Consider the following 18970-nt stretch of genomic DNA (forward strand, 5'->3'; position numbering starts at 1 on the left):
ACACAAGGACTTATGGAACACAAAAATGACATTGTCAACACAACTGAACACGAGTGTGACTATTTTTTTTTTTTTTTTCAAAAACTTGGTATCCGGCCTACGACCAACTAACTAATCTTAGGGGACCAATCCCACCGCCATCTTATTTAAAGCCAATTTTTTTTTTCTCTGTATGGACTTAGCCCACTGAAATTAACATCAGGGGAGTCACGTTGTTAACTCGGCATGAAATGAGCAGTGTAACACAAATAGTTCATTAGTGCTGTTTGTTCATGCCTAGCAAATTCACTTACCTCACTTCACCAGGTTCTCTTTCTTTCTTTATCTCTTTATGTTAATTAATTAATATATTTTCTTGCACCTTCAAATATCTTAACTCATTTGTGTATTATCATTATGTATTCTTTGTTCTTGATGCTTGCTTACCCTTTGATACTTGAATATGTGGAAAAATGTGAAAAGATTAAGCTCACAATCATCTTATCTCGGAATTAAAGATAAGATCACAATTAAGCATTAGTTAGTGCCAATTTATGGACATAAATCAGATTGCAAGATAATTCAGTGATATGCAAAACATCAATTAAGAAAAATCAGTAATGATAGTAGAACCATTTGGCAATTTCAGAGTTATAGGTTTTAATTCTTTTGATAGTTTGAAACAAAACATGATTTGTATCCTCAGTATCTAAAAGTCAAGAAAATGTGAAAAAACTTGCATTGAATACAAGATCACAATTATGAATTAGTGCCAATTTAGGGACACAAATCAGATTGCAAGAGAATTCAGTGTTATAGGTTTAATTCTTTCAATAGGTTAAGTAGTGATGTTAATGTTATGAATGTTATCTGAAATCTGACCTAAAGAGGTGAGAGGAAGATCCTTGAAGGAGGGTAAGTAAGGCTTTGTGTTGGTTATGACCAAGATTGTCATCAACAGCTGATTTATGTCTTCAGTATCACTGTTACAGTTATTAATAGCACTGCCTCTAGGATTCTGATAATATGGCGGAATTTGAACAGATCGCTATTGTTACTTGATACTTTGTTTAGCACAAAACGTTGTCATGTAATGGCTATATAGCGACACTATAACATTGTTGCGCAGCACAATTTGAATGAACTGCTGTTTTCCACAACCCGCTTTCGACAACATTGTCAGGAGTAAAAGTAGGATTGTTGCTGTTATGATTATGGCCAAGGTTGTCATCAAAATCTGATTTATCGTCTTTAACATGGTCCTTAGCTTCATTTTTATAGTTATTAATAGCACTATCTCCAGAATTTTGTAAATATGATATGGTAGAAATCCATGTTTCTTGAAACAAAATTCCACTGTATGTCATGTTTCGTTGCAAAAAGCGCAGAATTCGGTTCCTTGACCAAGACCAACTGACCCTCATTTCCATGGCCAGAATTAGAGAGACTAGCTACCAATTTGGTGTCGTCAAGGAGAGTAAGGTATCAACGTTCTTGCTGAAACCTTGGGAGAGGCTGAATACGCATTATTTGGGATCTGGTAGGGCTATATTGTTTAGTACAAAATGCAGTAACATAGCGGTTATAGCAGCGCTATAGCACTGTTGTGTAGTGGAATTTGAATGAATAACTATTTCCCTCAATCTGCGATTGACAACACTGGTCACCAGTAAAAGCAGGTTTGCTGTTACGACCAAGATTGGCATTAAGATCTGATCCATCGTCTTCAGCTGGTCTTTAGCATCTAGATATTTTGAATGTTGTCTAGATATTTTAGTCTTCAGCATCATGTTAAAGTAATCAATAGCACTACCTCTAGGATTATGAAAATATGGTGGAAATTCATGTTTCTTGAAACAAACTTCAATTGTATGTCATGTTTTGTTGCAGTAAGCCAGTAAGTACATAATTTGGTTCCGGGAGCACCTCCTTTATCCTTAGAGTTTCCACCTTAGAGTTACCAATTTGGTATCATCAAGAGGAGCAAGGTTTTGACATTCTTGTTGAATGAGCATGGTAAAAACCTTGTTTATAATGTGGACTGGACTTCTAGAGCGTGACCTGAGTGGCCCGATAGCAGGCTTCCTAATGAATTTTAGATATATTTTGATACCATCTTAGAATTTTGGTTGGCACTAACTCAATCCTTACAAAATTGACTTGTAAGGTGAGGAATGTACCCACTTATAAACATATGTTCAGACCATATGTCATCCAATGTGAGACTCTTAACAAAATTCATGGTCGCTGTAGTCGACAATCATGACGAATGTCCCCACTTATAAACACATGTTCAGGCCATATCTCATCCAATGTGAGACTCTTAACAAAATTCATGGTCGTTGTAGTCGGCAATCATGATAGTGGATATAACGTAGGAGAACAAAGCAAAGAAAAAAGAAAAGAAAGGGACGGTCAAAGACAAATGATGGAAGAAAATACAGGATATCTTCTGATACCATGTGGAAAAACTGAAGCCTGGCATTTAATGTGTTCACCGTTTGTGCTCGTGCTACTGTTATGTGTATGATAACATAGGGAGAAAGATACTTGGAATATTTTATTGTAATGTGGGTGTACTCAATCTTGGTGTTGTTAATCAATGTGCTTGTTTGTTATCTTCTGGTTTTCATGCTTTATTTTACTCTTCATCGATTACACGTTCTAATTGGTTTTGTTATTATGTATTAATCTGCAACAGTTTTAATTGTAAACTAGCATACACGTGGATCTGGGGTTGATTATCTTGTTTCTTGGTAATCAAAATTCTTCACCTTTATATGAACGGTTTGTTATTTTATATGATGTTATCTATTAGTCATTGTTGGTGTATTTATGTTGAAGTTGTGTTAAGAATGGCATCTTTGAGAAAAAATGTGACAAATTTGGCACAGAAAAAATATGTTTTGATTGTTGTGATCCTTTTAGCTATTGAAGATTTCCTTACCTGAAAATTGCTCATGTTTAGTGAAAACATTTGAGATCTAATATTGTTTTAGATAACAAATATGCAAAGGCTTGTAAAGTTAGAAAACAAACTATCAGTTCCTTAGGGTTAGGGGTAGTTAATAGTTTTGAAATCTGAATTCCTTCATTAAGTATGATGCTTTGAAAAACCAGTGGCCTTGTAAAGTTAGAAAACAAAGTATCAGTTCCTTAGGGGTAGTAAGTAACACTGTATATTAGTTTAATGCCTAGTTACAACTCATGTCTGAAGCATGCTTCTTTATGATGTTATCTAATCTACATTTCTTCTTAAGCCTTGATTTGAGTTTATATTTATCAGGTTTGTTTCCTATATTTCTCGCAGATGGGGTCCTTTGAGGAGAATGATCATGATATTTTCGTGGAGCCTTCATCTTATGGAGTCCATGATTTGAGTCCTCGAATAGGTCCTGAGTACCAGGCGGAAATTTCTTTTGTGATTAAGAAATCAGAGCAGCTTTGAATGAATCCTGCTGATTCAGAATCCGTGCATGATAAATCACGTTCCTTTGAAATTGGTTTTCCCATCTCAGTCACATGGAGTGATGCTGATACAAAGAGTTTTCTACTTGGTTTGTTTATTTTCAGGAAGAACTTTGTTCAGATCAAAAGATTCTTAGACAACAAAGGGATGTGGGAAATACTTTCATTTTACTATGGAAAATTCTACAAAAGTGACGTATATCGTAGATGGTCAGAGTGCAGGAAGATAAATGGGAGAAACTGCATCATAGGACAAAGACTCTTTACTGGACCAAGGCAACACAATCTCAAGATGCTTTGTTACAGGTATTCAACTTCATTTCATGTCCATCTTCCCTGTTGTTTATGAACTGCATCTGTATATTCCAGTTGCCCGGTGATTGGCTTTCCTTGTATGACTGCATTTTGTGATTTCAAAATTTCATACATATTCCCATGTCCCTTTTCAGATATTGTCCTCACTCCTTTGCAAGCTGTAATATTGAGTTTTTCCCATTTAATTTTAAATATAGCCTTTTTTACTTAATTCTTGAAGTGCGGTGATATTTCATGACAATAATAATTTCATGACAGTAGTATTTTTTTTTTTTTTTTACAGTCTGACAGTTATAATTTTGTTTAACAATAATCTGGTTTATATGGTGCACTCACTACATGTATAAGATTGTCTGTCCATATTTTATGGATTTGTTAACCATGTTGAAGAATAGAAGTCTTTAGGAACAAGAGACTACATATCCTATGGAAATAACTGTTATTTATGAGCTTCAAACAATGCTTAGATTGTTTCTTCTAATCCATTTGATGTTACTAAGTGAAAGCTTCATTAGTTTATGGAACATCTTATTTCTTCAATATTACATGCAATGTGCATTTGATAACATGATAATTACGATTGAATAGCCAAGCGAAATATCATTTTATTGTGACGTACCATTGTTATTTGAACTTCTATGCCATATTTATACTCAGGTTTCTAAGTCGTATATGGAGGGCGTAACTTCTCTAGAAGAATACATATCTTCTTTGAAGTCTATGGTGTTCTTGTTGAGGCAGTAGGTATTGGCAATGAGAAGGGAGACCTTACTAGGCTTGGTGTGGAACATGGAAAGAACAGTCGAGCGTCTTCAGATCCAACCAGCAAATCTTTGTTTTCTCTTAGACCGAGTGATATAATACAGTCTTTAACAGGAGGATATCGGCTTAGCAACCAAGAGTACTGAACTCTTCTGGGAAGCTGTTTGGCCCCGCTTACAGGCAAGAGGTTGGTACTCCGAGAAACCAAAGAATCGAGGCTATGTTACTTCTGAAGATTATCTGGTTTTTCTTATTCCCAGTGTCAAGAAGTTCTCGAGGAGAAAACTTGTTAAAGGTGATTATTACTTTGATTCTGTTAGTGATGTCTTGAGCAAAGTAGTAGCTGAACCATATGTTCTTGAGCTTGAAGAAGAAGCTAAAGTTGGTAGCTTTAATGAGGAAGAGCTGGAAAAGGGATCAAATGAAGGTGATTTATCTGATGATCATCGTCAATGTTACCTCAAGCCCTGATCTTCTCCTTACAAAAAAGATTATACCAAATTCATGGTTATTGATACCAGTTTGGTGCATGGCAGAAAGCTATCTGATCTAAGGGGATTGAAATCTGTGCATATTAATTCAGTGTGTAAACTTGAGGTATATGCTGATGGTAAAAGATATAAAGGGAAAATATATACGAGGAAAGTAAGCCATAGCAAGGATATGTCTAAAAGTGTTAAACAGAATTCGACAGAGTTAACACTTACTGATTCCAATAGACTTTCTGAAGGAAAACTATTGAATGTGAAACAACTGAGATATCCGCCCGTTGAATTTGCAGATGCTTCTACGATGGCTACTGGTCTTCTGAGAGAAAGTACGGGTGGAATTTCAACTGATGATTTACCAAGTATGGTGGAAGCTAAGATGCGGAGATGTGGCAAAAAGAAAATCAATGAAACTGATAGTTGCAGGAGTGTATCTAACAGTGATGCTACCTATAAAAAAGTATATGATATTTCTGATAATCATGCAAGGAAGATGGTTGAAATCCAGAAAAGTCAACAAGCCAACGTGTTAGACGATAACCGACTGAAGAGGATCATAAAATTTCAATTCAATCGGAGGGCAAGATCAGGTGATTCTAATCATGTAGCTGTTCCTATTAAAAGGAGAAGGTTGACTGCCTGTGCCAAGGCAGAGGAAAGGCGTATCATTGGGAATTCTTCAGGAGGTATAGGATCAGATAAACTAGGATTCTCTCTATCTTCTAGCTTTCCATATTCCAACAAAAATGTTTGTGATCCAATTAGTCATCAGCAGAATGGAAGTTCAACTGTTTTTTCAGCAGAAAGAATTGTGGAAGAGAATAATGAAAAGAACATTTACTACGACAGTTATCAATGCACAAGTGTTTCTTATTAACCATTATTCTCCAGGCGTAGAGAACAAAAAGATATATTTGAAGCCAACAGGACAAAGGTCTGCAGACTGATGAGTTGGTTGATAAAGAATGAAGACTCCGAGTATTATCAGAAGCTGAGAGAGTTTGAATATAAAAAGACTGCACGAAACAAGTTAAACCAGGTTGTGCTGCAGAAACATCAGAAGAATTTGGCAAATGATGTCAATCGAGAAACAGATGAAGCAGTCATCAAGACGCAGCAGGCTGAAGAGAAGAACACTGAAGAAATCAAAGTGAAACAGGTTGCAGAAGCTCTTGCATCTTCCTACGGAAACCAGTTAGCCTCAACTTCCTCGGCGCTTAATGACAATGAAGTGGTCATTCTGACCAAAGCAAAGTATGAACGGATGTTGCAGAGTGCTGAGAAGGTTGATAAGCTTGAAGAGAAACTTCTACAAATCCTGAACCTTCTTCAACAGAGAAACATTGTCATTTCCGACGGGTTAACCACTCAGAAAGTACAAACTGTTAAATCTGTAAATTTCTAGGGGTATACTACTTGAATTTGTCATTATACAGTAGAAACTATAGCAAACCAATGAGATCAATTGCAAAACATTTTCATTTCAAACAAATGGAATGAAAAAAATAGAAACTGTACTAAAATTTTGACAATCATCAATCACCAAATCAAGATATGAGAAGTCTTTGAATTTTGCATATATTCCTCGAATGACGTTGAAAGAGCCTCCTTCATGGACAACACATCGAAATCCAGTGTCAAGAGAAACTGGGGGCTAGTCCAACAATATCGACCACAAATAGTTCTGAAAAAAAATTCTAATACCCCTTTATGGTCATCAATAATACTCTAAGCTTTACTAATAGTCTTAACAAAGAATTTTTTTCCTTTCAAAACTAGTTTTGTTTCTAGCATACAAAATATCATAACACAAACTAAAAGCAAAACCAATTTGACCTAACTCTGAGACATGATTGATCATATTTTCAAAACATATAGCTCTCAAAACAAACACTCAAAGAAGATTGAAACCAAATCAGTTTTGACCACAAATAGTTCTTAAAAAAATGATCAATATCTTCTTCGGCCGAACCACGTCTAGAACAAAAAAGATCCATCATCATACCAGTATGAATAAATTTCTACTATTTTGGGAATCTAGCTATCTTTCAAAATCCACAAATTCAAGTGAACATATTTTAAAATAGTATCAAAAGTTCCAAAGCTTACAGAAAAACACATAATTAAATCAATCTCACAAATTTTATATGGATCACAAATAAAAATATAAAACCCAACGGACAAGCCCCATTTTAAAACTCTCTCTCTATTCCTCTCTCTCTCTCTCTCTCAATAAAACAAAAAGCCACGTTATAAAAGAAACAAGTAGTATAGTTCATTGGTGTTGCTTGTTCATGCCTAGCAAATTCACTCACCTCACCAGGTTTTCTTTCTCCCTTCATGTTAATGTATTTTCTTGCACAATAATCATCTTCATGTTATTTATTTGTTTTGTTATTATTATATGTATACTTGGTATTTCTTGATTCTAGCTTTACCCTTTGAAACTTGAAAATGTGAAAAAACTTGCATTGAAGATAAGATCACAATTAAGCATTAGTGTCAATTTAGGGACATAAATCAGATTGCAAGAGAATTTAGGGATATACAAAACATCAATTAAGAAAAAATTACTTGAAAGAACCATTTGGAAGAGTTATAGGTTTAATTCTTTTAATAGGTTAAGTGGTGGTGCTGTTAATGTTATCTGAAATCTGACCTAAAGAGGTGAGATGATTCACAGTGGGAGTTTGAGAGGATGAAGATCCTTGAAGGGGGGGTAAGCAAGGTTTTGTGTTGGTTATGAGCAAGATTGTCATCAACAGCTGATTTATGTATTCAACATCACTGTTACAGTTATTAATACCACTTCCTCTAGGCTTGTTCAAAAAAAAATACCACTTCCTCTAGGATTTTGAAAATATGGTGGAAATCTATGTTTCTCGAACTAGACATCTGGAGCGTGACCCAAGTGGCCCAATAGCAGTGACCTGATAGCAGGCGGCCTAACGGATTTTGGATAAACTTAGATACCATGTTATAATTTGGGTTGACCCTAACTCAATCCTTACAAAGCCGACTTGTAAGGTGAGGAATGTCCCCACTTATAAACACATGTTCAGGCCATATCTTATCCAATCTGAGACTCTTACCAAGATTCATGGTGGTTGTTGTCGGCAATCGTGATAGTCGATATTAGCATAGGAGAATGAAGCAAAGAACAAAGAAAAGAAAGGAATGGTCAAAGACAAATGATCGAATAAAAAGGCAGGATATCTTCTGATACCATGAGGAAAAACCGAAGCTTTGCATATCTGGTTCAAATTCAGAGAGAAAGAGGAGAAGGAACAAAAGCAATAACTAAGTCACTGACAGAAAGCCTTAGCATTTAACTTATTCACCGTTTGTGCTCGTGCTACTGTTATGTGTGCTCATGCTAACAGTTTACAATATTTGTTTGTAATGTGTGTGTACTCAATCTTCTTGTCGTTAATCAATGTGCTTGTTTGTTATCTTCTGGTTTTGACACTTTATTTTACTCTTCATCGTTACACGTTCTAATTGGTTTTGTTATTATGTATTAATCTGCAGCAGTTTTGATTGTGAACTAGCATATAAGTGGATCTGGGGTTGATTATCTTGTTTCTTGGTAATCAAAATTCTTCACCTTTATATGAAGATTTTTTATATATTTTTTTTATGATGTTATGTTGAAGCTGTGTCAAAAATGGCATCTTTGACAAAAAATGTGACAAATTTTGGTTTGACAAAGAAAAAATAATAGCTTATGTGAGTGATTTAAGTAACCATGTTGAGGGTTTGTAAAGTTAGAAAACAAAGTATCAATTCCTTAGGGATAGTTGGATACTAATAGTTTTAAAATCTGAATTCCTTCATTTAGTATGATGTTTTGCAAAACAAGTGGCCTTGTAAATATGAATGGGCGGTGAGTAACACTGTATATGAATTTTATGCATAGTTACAACTCATATCTGAATATGAAGTATGCTTCTTTATGAGTTTATAGTTATCAGGTTTGTTTTCCTATATTCCTCGCAGATGGGGTCCTTAGAGGAGAATGATAGTGATATTTTCATGGAGCCTGCATCTTATTTGAGTCGTCGAATAGGTCCTGAATACCAGGCGGAAATTTCTTTTGTGATTAAGAAATCCGAGCAGCTTCGAATGTATCCTGCTGATTCAGAATCTGTGCATGATAAATCATGCTCCTCTGAAATTAGTTTGCCCTTCTCAATCACATGGAGTGATGCTGATACAAAGAGTTTTCTACTTGGTTTGTTTATTTTTGGGAAGAACTTTGTTCAGATCAAAAGATTCTTAGACAACAAAGGGATGGGGGAAATACTTTCATTTTACTATGGAAAGTTTTACAAAAGTGATGGATATCGTAGATGGTCAGAGTGCAGGAAGATAAAAGGGACAAACTGCATCATAGGACAGAGACTCTTTACTGGACCTAGGCAGCGCAAACTATTATCTCGCTTGATTTGTCATGTCTGTACAGAATCACAAGATGCTTTGTTACAGGTATTCAAATTTGTCAACTCATCTCCATCTCCTTTGTTAGTAATGATATCCATAAGTGTATTCCAGTTGCCTGATGATTGATTTTCCCTGTATGACTGCATTTTGTGATTTCAAAATTTCTTACATTCTCCCATGTCCCTTCTCTGATTTGCAGAAGTAAATTCAGTCTTGAAGTGCGGTGATATTTAATGACAATAATAATTTTGTTTAACAATAATCTGATTTATATGGTGCACTACATGTATAATGATTGTCTGTCCATGTTTTATGGATTTGTTAACCATGTTGAAGAATAGATAGTCATTAGGAACAAGTGACTCAATATATTATGGAATTACCTTTTATTTATGAGCTTCAAACGATTCTTAGATTGTTTCTCCTAATCCATTTGATGTTACAAACTTACAAAGTGAAAGCTTCACTAGTTTATGGAACATGTTATATCTTGATTTTTTTTAATACTACATGCTATGTGAATTTGATAAAATGGTAATTACGATGGAATAGCTGAGCGAAATATCATTTTGTTGTGTCATTTGTTTCAGTCCTCACTTGCCTATATTTATGCTCAGGTTTCTAAGTCATATGTCGAGGGCACAACTTCTCTAGAAGAATACATATCTTCTTTGAAGTCTATGGTTCGAATTGGTGTTCTTGTTGAAGCAGTAGGTATTGGCAATGAGAAGGGAGACCTTACTAGGCTTGGTGTGGAACATGGGAAGAACAGTCGGGTGTCTTCAGCTGCAACCAGCAAAGCTTTGTCTTCTCTTGGACCGAGTGATATAATACAGTCTTTAATAGGAGGATATCGGCTTAGCAAAACCAAAAGTACTAAACTCTTCTGGGAAGCTGTTTGGCCCCGCTTACTAGCAAGAGGTTGGCACTCCGAGAAACCAAAGAATCGAGGCTATGTTACTTCTGAAGATTATCTGGTTTTTCTTATTCCCGGTATCAAGAAGTTCTCAAGGAGAAAACTTGTTAAAGGTGATCATTACTTTGATTCTGTTAGTGATGTCTTGAGCAAAGTAGTAGCTGAACCAAATATTCTTGGGCTTGAAGAAGAAGACGAAGCTAAAGTTGGTAGCTTAAATGAGGAAGAGCCAGGAAAGGGATCAAATGAAGTTGATTTATCTGATGATCATCGTCAATGTTACCTCAAGCCCCGATCTTCTCCTTACAAAAAAGATTATACCAAATTCATGGTTATTGATACCAGTTTGGTGCGTGGCGGTATGCCATCTGATCCAATGGAATTGAAATCTGTGCCTATTAATTCAGTGTGTAAACTTGAGGTATATGCTGATGGTAATAGATTTAAAGGGAAAATATATACGAGGAAAGTAAGCCATAGCACGGATATGTCTAAAAGCATTGAACAGAATTCGACAAAGTTAACGCTTACTGATACCAATAGACTTTCTGAAGGAAAACTATTGAAGGTGAAAGCTAAGATGCCAGATGAATTTGACGACGCTTCTACGATGGCTACTGGTCTTTTTAGAGATAGTAAGGGTGGATCTTCAACTGATGATTTACCAAGGATGGTAGAAGCTAAGATGCTGATATGTGGTGAAAATAAAATCAATGAAACTGATAGTTGCACAGGTGTATCTAACAGTAGCGCTACCAGTAAAAAAGAAGCATATGATAATAATCCTGATAATGATGCAAACAAGATGGTTGAAAGCCAGAAAAGTCAACACGCCTACGAGTTCGATGATAATCGGCTGAAGAGGATCATAAAGCATCAATTCAATCGGAGAGTAAGATCAAGTGATTCTAATCTTTCAGCTATTCCTATTAAAAGAAGGAGATTGACTGCTTGTGCCAAGGCAGAGAAAAGCCGCATAATTGAGAATTCTTCAGGAGGTTTGGGATCAGATAAACTCGGATTCTCTCGGTCGTCTAGCTTTCCAGATGCCAACAAAAATGTTTATGATCCAACTAGTCATCAACAGAATGGAAGTTCAACTGCTTTTTCAGCAAACAAAATTGTGGAAGAGATTGCCGCTGTCTTTAACTCTCCTATCATGAGCCACAACTCTGGTATGGTGAGCAAGGTTTTAATCTCTCCTACCATGAACATGGCTGCTGCTTCTGTTCTTGTTCCACCCTCAAAGCCTAGCTCCTCTACCCTACCCAATATTCCAACACATATTGGATCGATTGACTCCATCAATCAACAAGGAGAACCAAAGGATAAAGCTGCTGCTACTCAAAAGGATGTGAGTCGGCTGGAAAAGAATCAAAGGAAGATGAGAAAGGATATCAAAAAGTTGCTTGCAGTACAAGAAATAATTCAAAAGCTTCTCCTTCGCGTCCTTGAGAATCAAGCTAATGTTTTTTCTGCTGTTCCTCCAGTAGAAGACCAACCTCTGCCTAAGCCGTCCACATCATTTTCTTCGCCGTCTAAGTAGTTTTACTACTTATGTTCCTTATTTTGCTAATGACAAAAGGATGCTTAGTGATCAATTCTGATCTTTTAGGATCTTTTTGGTGAAGTCTTTTTGGCATACAATCAACAAATGAAGGTGTTTCACATTGTTATGATTGTTGGTTTGTAGGATTAAGAATGTTCTTTTTTTCTTTTTGAACTATTGTACTTTCATGATCATGTTGTAGCCATAATATTTTGAATTAGTGAAAATTACAGTTTTTGGTTTGATACTTGTTCTTAATTATTATAGATCTACACTATATCTTTGAGTTCAGAATCACTAATCTCATCTCAGAAACATGTGCACCTACAGTTGCTTGGTCACAAAGTCTCCTATGTAGACTAAGAAGCAACGACTAATTTTTAGCTTGATCTCGAGGATCCTACATGGACAAAGAGCCACAGCCATATTGAAGCTTGGCCTCCAAGATTAGAAGGAACAAACTTCTCTATAAAAGGAAACCAATCACACCCAAGCTCATACACTATATCTTTGTATAAATCTTTTAAGTGTGTTGCAAACATAGTTAGTTGCAAACACTTTTAATCTTCCTTGGACATTCTGCTATTCACCGAGGTGGAATTTCTAGCCATTAGATTACTTGACAAACACAATAATATAATTAGTGATTAATAATCACAAACTGAATTAACCTATAATTTAAATTTGGCTTTCACCACAAGTTTAATCTGATCTCGGGGTCGATTTTGGCATCAAGTGGTTCCAGCCCCTCCCGATCGCAGTTCAGGAGATCGAATCGTGATTCTTCGTACCAAGTTTAGTGTCAATCACCACTGAACTAACTAACGATTGATTAACCTATTATTTAAATGTCATTAAACATCTAATTTTTAACGCAATGTGAAAAAGTAAATTTATCGTCAATTTTTTTTAACTGATCATTAACCAAGTATTTGTATGTCATTAAGGGCATATTTTTTACTAGTAAGTTGTTAAAAAAAAATTTAAAAACTAATTAAATAAAAAATAAAATTTACAGTTCATTAACTACTTTTTTTTACTCTTAGTTCATTAATTACTTATTATGCACATTAACTACATATTTATAGTAATGTTTATAGAGAATTAGAAATCATAACTATTTGTATTGGTTAAATTTTATTTACTTCGCAGTTGAATTTTAAATTACTTTGATATTCTTCCTTTAAGAACTAGCGAGGTAAATATCGCAAAAAAGAAATGTTGACATTGTACGTTAAGATAACATTTTATAATTCATAGTCACACTTTTTTTTTCTTCATTTATTTTAGATAAATTGACAAACATCATAATTTTAGATAAATCAACAAACATCATACAAAAGTTCACAGATAAAAAGAAGATCATGAGTTTTAGACCAAACAACCACATAAATGTTGAGGAAAAAAAATTTAAATCAATCAATTTGTTTAAAAAAATTTGGATCCTCTAACACAAAAAAAATAAAAAAAATATTTGTTATGATATACGGGATTATGACCATGTTTGTTTAAGCTTATATAAAAATGATTTTTTGAAAAAAATCTAGAGATTTTTTTGGTAGATATTTTGAAGAAAACTATTTTCGAGTCAAGTTACGATCATAAAAAATTTAATGAAGAAAGCTATTTTATTTGCTTTCGAGTCAGTGTTACGATCATAAAAATTAATTTTTTTAGAAAATGATTTTAAAAAAAATAGATTTTGAAGAAAGCTATCGAAAATAGCTTTTCATTTTGAAGAAAAAAAAAGATTTTTTTAATAAAATAATTTTTGAAAAAATCTGAAACAAACACAAGTAAAATAAAATAGTAATTTTTTTTTTAAAAAAAATAGATTGTTTTCCCGAAAAATCTGAAACAAATAGGGTTTTTTTTTACAGGAACAAATAGGGCCTATACACTTTACTCTCTACCTCAATTTAGATGACGCTCAATTTTTTTTCCCAGACCGCTTAATCTGGTTCGAAATCAATTCTAGTATTATGTAGTTCCAATTCCTCCAAATCTCACTTACAAGAAATAATCGTGATCCTCTTTATCAAATTCAGATGTACAACTGTCTAACTCAATTTAGATGAGCCGAATTCTTTTGAAAAAAAAAAAAAATACAAAACATTGAAGTTTCAACTTGCTTTTTTTTTTTTTTGGGAAACAAGGACTTGTTTTTTTAAATAAAAAATAACGACGTCAACTTAACTCGAGTGTGACGAACTCAGGCGAGTCAAGTTTAAACTCGGTCCGTTTTTAAAAGTAAAAGTAAGCAAATAAAACTAGTATAGTACAAAACAAAACTTAGTTGCTTTGTTCGTTCCTCGCAAATTCATCTCTTTCAACAACAAAACCAACCAAGGTTCTTTCTCTTTTCCTTTCTTCTCCTTCTCTAATCTCTACATTCATGTATATATATATCTTCGATCACCCATTTATTTGTTTATTTATTTATTTTTTGCTGTTATTATTATGTATTTATGTGTATACTTTGGTCTTTAATATGCTTGCTTATCCTTTGAAAATTAAACCTTAGCAACATTTATCACTTGTTACTCAAAGCTTAACAACAATCCTTAACTTCTTCAACACGTGCTTCTGTTATGTTATGTCATGTTATGTGTGTGATAAACAATAACATATATGTATTTCGATTAATAGTTTACAGTATTTGTTTGTAATGTAGCTGTGTTCGATCTTGGTGCTGTTGTTGTTGATGAATATGTTTGTTAGTTATCTTTTGGTTTTCACGATTTGTTTACTCTTTATTTCATTATTACACGTTTTACTTTATTGTTATTATTGTGTATTAATCTGCAATAGTTTTGATTGCGTGTGTTTGATTGTAAACTTGCATTGCATACAACTGGATCTGTTCTTTCTGGGGTTCATTATCTTGTTTCTAGGCGATCAAAATTCTTCGCCTTTATATAAGGGGTTTTCGTTAATTATGTTTTCCCTTGCTCATTCTATATGGTGTATTCATTTTGAACTTGTGTCAAGACATATTTAAGATGAAAAATAAGTTGACAAATTTTGGTTTATTCACGAAAAAATCTTAGAATTGGAAGTTGGGCCTAACTAAACCGGCCTGTAAAATGAAGATTGTCTCTACTTATAAACTCGCGTTCAGACTATCGATCTCACGTCGGATGTTTTACATTGTATTGGAAATTTTTTAGTCTTAGCTTTGTTTTATTTTTGGTACAGAAAAACATATGCTTTTATTAAAGTGATTTTTGGTAATGAAAATTGCTCATGTTACTTGTATTCTATTCTGATCCTGAGTTCATTGATAGTTATTAAAATTTAAAGTGAAAAATAAGTTGAAAAATTTTGGTTTATTAACGAAAAAATCTTAGAATTGGAAGTTGGGCCTAAGTCAACCCTACAAAACTGACTTGTAAGGTGAGGATTGCCTCTACCATAGACTCAGGTTCAGGTCATCTCACATCCGATGTTTTACATTGTAGTGGAAATTTTTTAGTCTTAGCTTTTTATATTTTTGGTACAGAAAAAAATATATGATTTATTAGAGTGATTTTTGGTAATGAAAATTGCTCATGTTACTTGTATTCTATTCTGATCTTGATTTCATTGATAGTTATTAAAGTGAAAACATTTTGTTAGATGACTAGGGCTAATAGTTTATGAAATCTGAATTACTTGTATGCATGGTTTGAGTTTATAGTTATGAGGTTTTGTTTTTCTATGTTACTTGGCAGATGGTACCCTTTGAGGAAAATGATAATGATATTTTCATGGAGCATGCGTCTTATGAAGGCCTTGATTCGAGTTCTCGAATAGGTCCCGAATTCCAGGCGAAAATTCCTTTCGTGATTAAGAAATCAGAGCCGTATTCACTTCGAATGAATCCTGCTGGTTCATTAGCTGTGCATGATAAATCACTTTCTTTTGCAATTGGTTTGCCCATCCCAGTCACCTGGATACACAATGAAATGGAGGATAGTGGACATGAAGAGTTGGTATATCATCGAGACATCGATTCATGTCAATTGGCCCCTGGCATATTGAGTAGCTCTTGGAGTGATGCTGATAAGAAAAGTTTTCTACTTGGTTTGTTTATTTTTGGGAAGAACTTTATTCAGATCAAAAGGTTCTTAGACAACAAAGGGATGGGGGAAATACTTTCATTTTACTATGGAAAATTTTACAAAACTGATGGATATCGTAGATGGTTGGAGTGCAGGAAGACAAAAGGCAGAAAATGTATGATAGGACGGAAACTTTTCACTGGTCCGAGGCAGCATGAACTGTTGTCTCGCTTGATTCCTCATGTCTCGGAAGAATCTCAAGATACTTTGTTACAGGTATTGCTCATGGTTCACTACATGTTTAATGGTTATCTGTCCCTAAGTTATAGATTCATTAGCCATGTAGAAGAATAGAAGTCATTAGGGACTTTGTATCTATTGGAAATACCTTTATGTATGAGCTTCGAACGATGCTTAGATTGTTTCTCCTAGTCAATTTAATGTTGCAAAGTGGAGGCTTCAGTAATTTATGGAGCATCCTGTTTCTTTAGCATTACATTCTATGTGCATTAGATACATTAGTAATTACGATTGAATAGCTGAGTCGATTAAAATTTTATTGCGATATATCATGATTATTTGAGCCTCTATGTTGTTATATATCATTTGTTTCAGTCTCACTTTGTTTTTGTTTATACTTAGGTTTCTAAGTCATATGTAGAGGGCAGAACTTCTCTAGAAGAATACATATCTTCATTGAAGGCTACTGTTGGACTTGGCGTTCTTGTGGAAGCAGTAGGTATTGGTAAGGAGGAGGGAGACCTTACTAGGCTTGGTGTGGACCCTGCCAAGAACAGTCGGGCGTTAAAAGCACCAACTTGCAAAGCTTTGTCTTCTCTTGAACCGAGTGATATAATACAATCTCTAACAGGAGGATTTCGGCTGAGCAAAACCAAAAGTAATGAACTCTTTTGGGAAGCCGTTTGGCCCCGCTTACTGGCAAGAGGTTGGCACTCTGAGCAACCAAAGTATCGAGGCTATGTGACCTCCAAAGATTATCTTGTTTTTCTTATTCCCGGTGTTGAGAAGTTTTCGAGGAGAAAACTTGTGAAAGGTGATCATTACTTTGATTCTGTTAGCGATGTCTTGGGCAAAGTAATAGCTGAACCGAATATTCTTGAGCTTGAAGATGAAGCAGCAGCAGCAGCTAAAGTTGGTAGCTTCAATGAGGAAGAGCCGGAAAAGGGATCAAGTGAAGATGATTCATCCGATGATCATCGTCAATGTTACCTCAAGCCCCGATCTTCTACTTACAAAAAAGATCATATCAAATTCATGGATATTGATACCATTTTGGTGCATGGCGGAAAGCCGTCTGATTTAAGGAAATTGAAATCTGTTCCTGTCAATGCAGTGGGTAAAGTTGAGGTCGATGCTGCTGGTAAAAAATATAAAGGGCAAAAATATATGAGGAAAGTAAACCATAGCAAGGATACCTCTAAAAGCATTATACAGAATTCGACAAAGTTGACAGTTATTGATACCAATAGACTTTCCGAAGGAAAAGTATTGAAGCTGAAAGTGAAACAATTGAAATACCCGTCAGTTGAGTTAGAGGGTGCCTCTACGATGACTACCACTCTTCTGAGAGAAAGTAAGGGCAGCTCTTCAACCAATGATTCGCCTAATATGCTGATATGTGCCAAAAAGAAAATCAATAAAACTGATAGTCGCAGAGGTGTATCTAACAGTGGTGCTCCCATTGAAATAGAAGCTTATGAAAATCCTGATAATGATGCAAACAAGATGACCGAAAACCAGAAAAATCAACACACCTATGTGTTTGATGATGATGTTAGTCTGAAGAGGATCGCAAAGCATCAATTCAATCGGCGAGTAAGATCAGGTGATTCTACTGATGCAGTTGTTCCTATTAAAAGGAGGAGATTGACTGATTGTGCCAAGTCAGAGAAGAGCCGCATCATGGAGAATTCTTCAGGAGGTTTTGGGTCAGAAAAACTTGAATTTTCTCAGTATTCTAGCTTTCGACACGGCAACCAAAATGTTTGTGATCCATTTAGTCATCAGCAAAATGGAAGTTCAACATCTTCAGCAGACAAAAGTGTTTCTTGTGTTAAAGTTGAGAAATGTGAATCTTTCACCTTCAACATACCTCAGGTTCCATCGAAGTCCCAATATAGCAAAACAATGGCAATCGTGGAGGAAGGTGAGCAAGAACTAAAGTCAAAAGATTCATGTCTAACATCTACTACTCATGAAGTAGTTGAGGAGCCTCTTAGAATCCCTTGTGCTGTTGGCTCTTTTGAACAAGAACAACCGGCTGATATGATTCCGAGGAGACAAAGCACTAGAAACAGACCATTGACAGTTAGAGCATTGGAATGTATAGCAAATGAATTCTTGTATGTGCAAAGGAGGCCGAAAAAGAAAGACATCGTGACACACAACAAAGATGCTCTCGATCGTTATTGTAAGGCTCGGAAAAGAGGCAAAACAATGCTGAACCATCATTGTTCCGATCATGGGACTGCTGTTTTGGTACAAGAAGAAAAACATTTGGATGGAGATGGTAGTGTTAGCTAAATATTGCCCAAAATGTACACAAAAATGGCAAAAGTATAAATTATGCCATATGATTTTTTTTTAAGATAGAATATAGATATAGATAAATTATTATTCGGATATCGATCATTCGGTAAAAAAACTCTCTTAAGCATCTAGGGTAGGAGAGAGACTTTGAAGCAATATTATCAAATTCGGATCAGTCATTGAGTCAACCATAGTACTAGATCGTTGAATCATTAGTTGAGTCGCACGAAGTAGCTCCTATGACCAAAGTTATTCCGATCATGACAAACTAAATTTTACAAAAACAAAGACCTTAATTAAAACCAAATGGTTAGTGTTTGAGAGAAATGAATACCTTAACTAAGACATAAATGTGAATCAAGAATTGATTTAGGGTTTAGTAGAATCTAAGTTAGTGTACATTCTAAAATTATGAAGATAATCGATATAAAAAAATGAAGATAATACAGGTTCAACA

General features: G+C 34.8%; 3 protein-coding genes across 6 annotated transcripts; all 3 read left to right on the forward strand.

Moving 5' to 3' along the window:
- LOC123890914 lies at positions 1-6868 on the forward strand. Of its 2 annotated transcripts, XM_045940656.1 has the most exons (4): positions 1-306; positions 2681-2735; positions 3290-3753; positions 4420-6868. In XM_045940656.1, exon 4 carries the CDS (start codon positions 5029-5031, stop codon positions 5887-5889), a length of 861 nt encoding a protein of 286 aa, XP_045796612.1. In that variant the 5' UTR covers positions 1-306; positions 2681-2735; positions 3290-3753; positions 4420-5028; the 3' UTR covers positions 5890-6868. The 2 variants fall into 2 exon arrangements, with proteins under 2 accessions (XP_045796612.1, XP_045796613.1); XM_045940657.1 differs by lacking the exon at positions 1-306 and having other exon boundaries at positions 2590-2735.
- A 40-nt stretch (positions 6869-6908) lies between these two features.
- On the forward strand, positions 6909-12165 carry LOC123890916. 2 transcript variants are annotated; one of them, XM_045940660.1, is made up of 3 exons: positions 6909-7335; positions 9012-9500; positions 10073-12165. In XM_045940660.1, the coding sequence occupies exons 2-3, from the start codon at positions 9012-9014 to the stop codon at positions 11915-11917; spliced, it is 2334 nt and encodes a 777-aa protein (XP_045796616.1). In that variant the 5' UTR covers positions 6909-7335; the 3' UTR covers positions 11918-12165. The 2 variants fall into 2 exon arrangements, with proteins under 2 accessions (XP_045796616.1, XP_045796617.1); XM_045940661.1 differs by lacking the exon at positions 6909-7335 and adding an exon at positions 8536-8601.
- Positions 12166-14178: 2013 nt separating this feature from the next.
- LOC123890915 lies at positions 14179-18606 on the forward strand. Of its 2 annotated transcripts, none has more exons than XM_045940658.1 (3): positions 14179-14270; positions 15634-16239; positions 16606-18606. In XM_045940658.1, exons 2-3 carry the CDS (start codon positions 15634-15636, stop codon positions 18505-18507), a joined length of 2508 nt encoding a protein of 835 aa, XP_045796614.1. In that variant the 5' UTR covers positions 14179-14270; the 3' UTR covers positions 18508-18606. The 2 variants fall into 2 exon arrangements, with proteins under 2 accessions (XP_045796614.1, XP_045796615.1); XM_045940659.1 differs by lacking the exon at positions 14179-14270 and having other exon boundaries at positions 15242-16239; positions 16606-18157; positions 18197-18606.
- The last annotated feature ends 364 nt before the right edge of the window (positions 18607-18970 follow it).

The sequence above is a fragment of the Trifolium pratense genome, linkage group LG6, assembly GCF_020283565.1.
Source record: "Trifolium pratense cultivar HEN17-A07 linkage group LG6, ARS_RC_1.1, whole genome shotgun sequence".
NCBI lineage: Eukaryota > Viridiplantae > Streptophyta > Magnoliopsida > Fabales > Fabaceae > Trifolium > Trifolium pratense.

Excerpts from the sequence above, each read along its gene's own strand:
- LOC123890916 (XM_045940660.1), top strand. The coding sequence starts at position 9,012 with ATGGGGTCCTTAGAGGAGAATGATAGTGATATTTTCATGGAGCCTGCA. Across the intron at positions 9,501-10,072 it reads CACAAGATGCTTTGTTACAG|GTTTCTAAGTCATATGTCGA; the intron begins GTATTCAAATTT and ends ATTTATGCTCAG.
- LOC123890914 (XM_045940656.1), top strand. The coding sequence starts at position 5,029 with ATGGTTATTGATACCAGTTTGGTGCATGGCAGAAAGCTATCTGATCTA.
- LOC123890915 (XM_045940658.1), top strand. The coding sequence starts at position 15,634 with ATGGTACCCTTTGAGGAAAATGATAATGATATTTTCATGGAGCATGCG. Across the intron at positions 16,240-16,605 it reads CTCAAGATACTTTGTTACAG|GTTTCTAAGTCATATGTAGA; the intron begins GTATTGCTCATG and ends GTTTATACTTAG.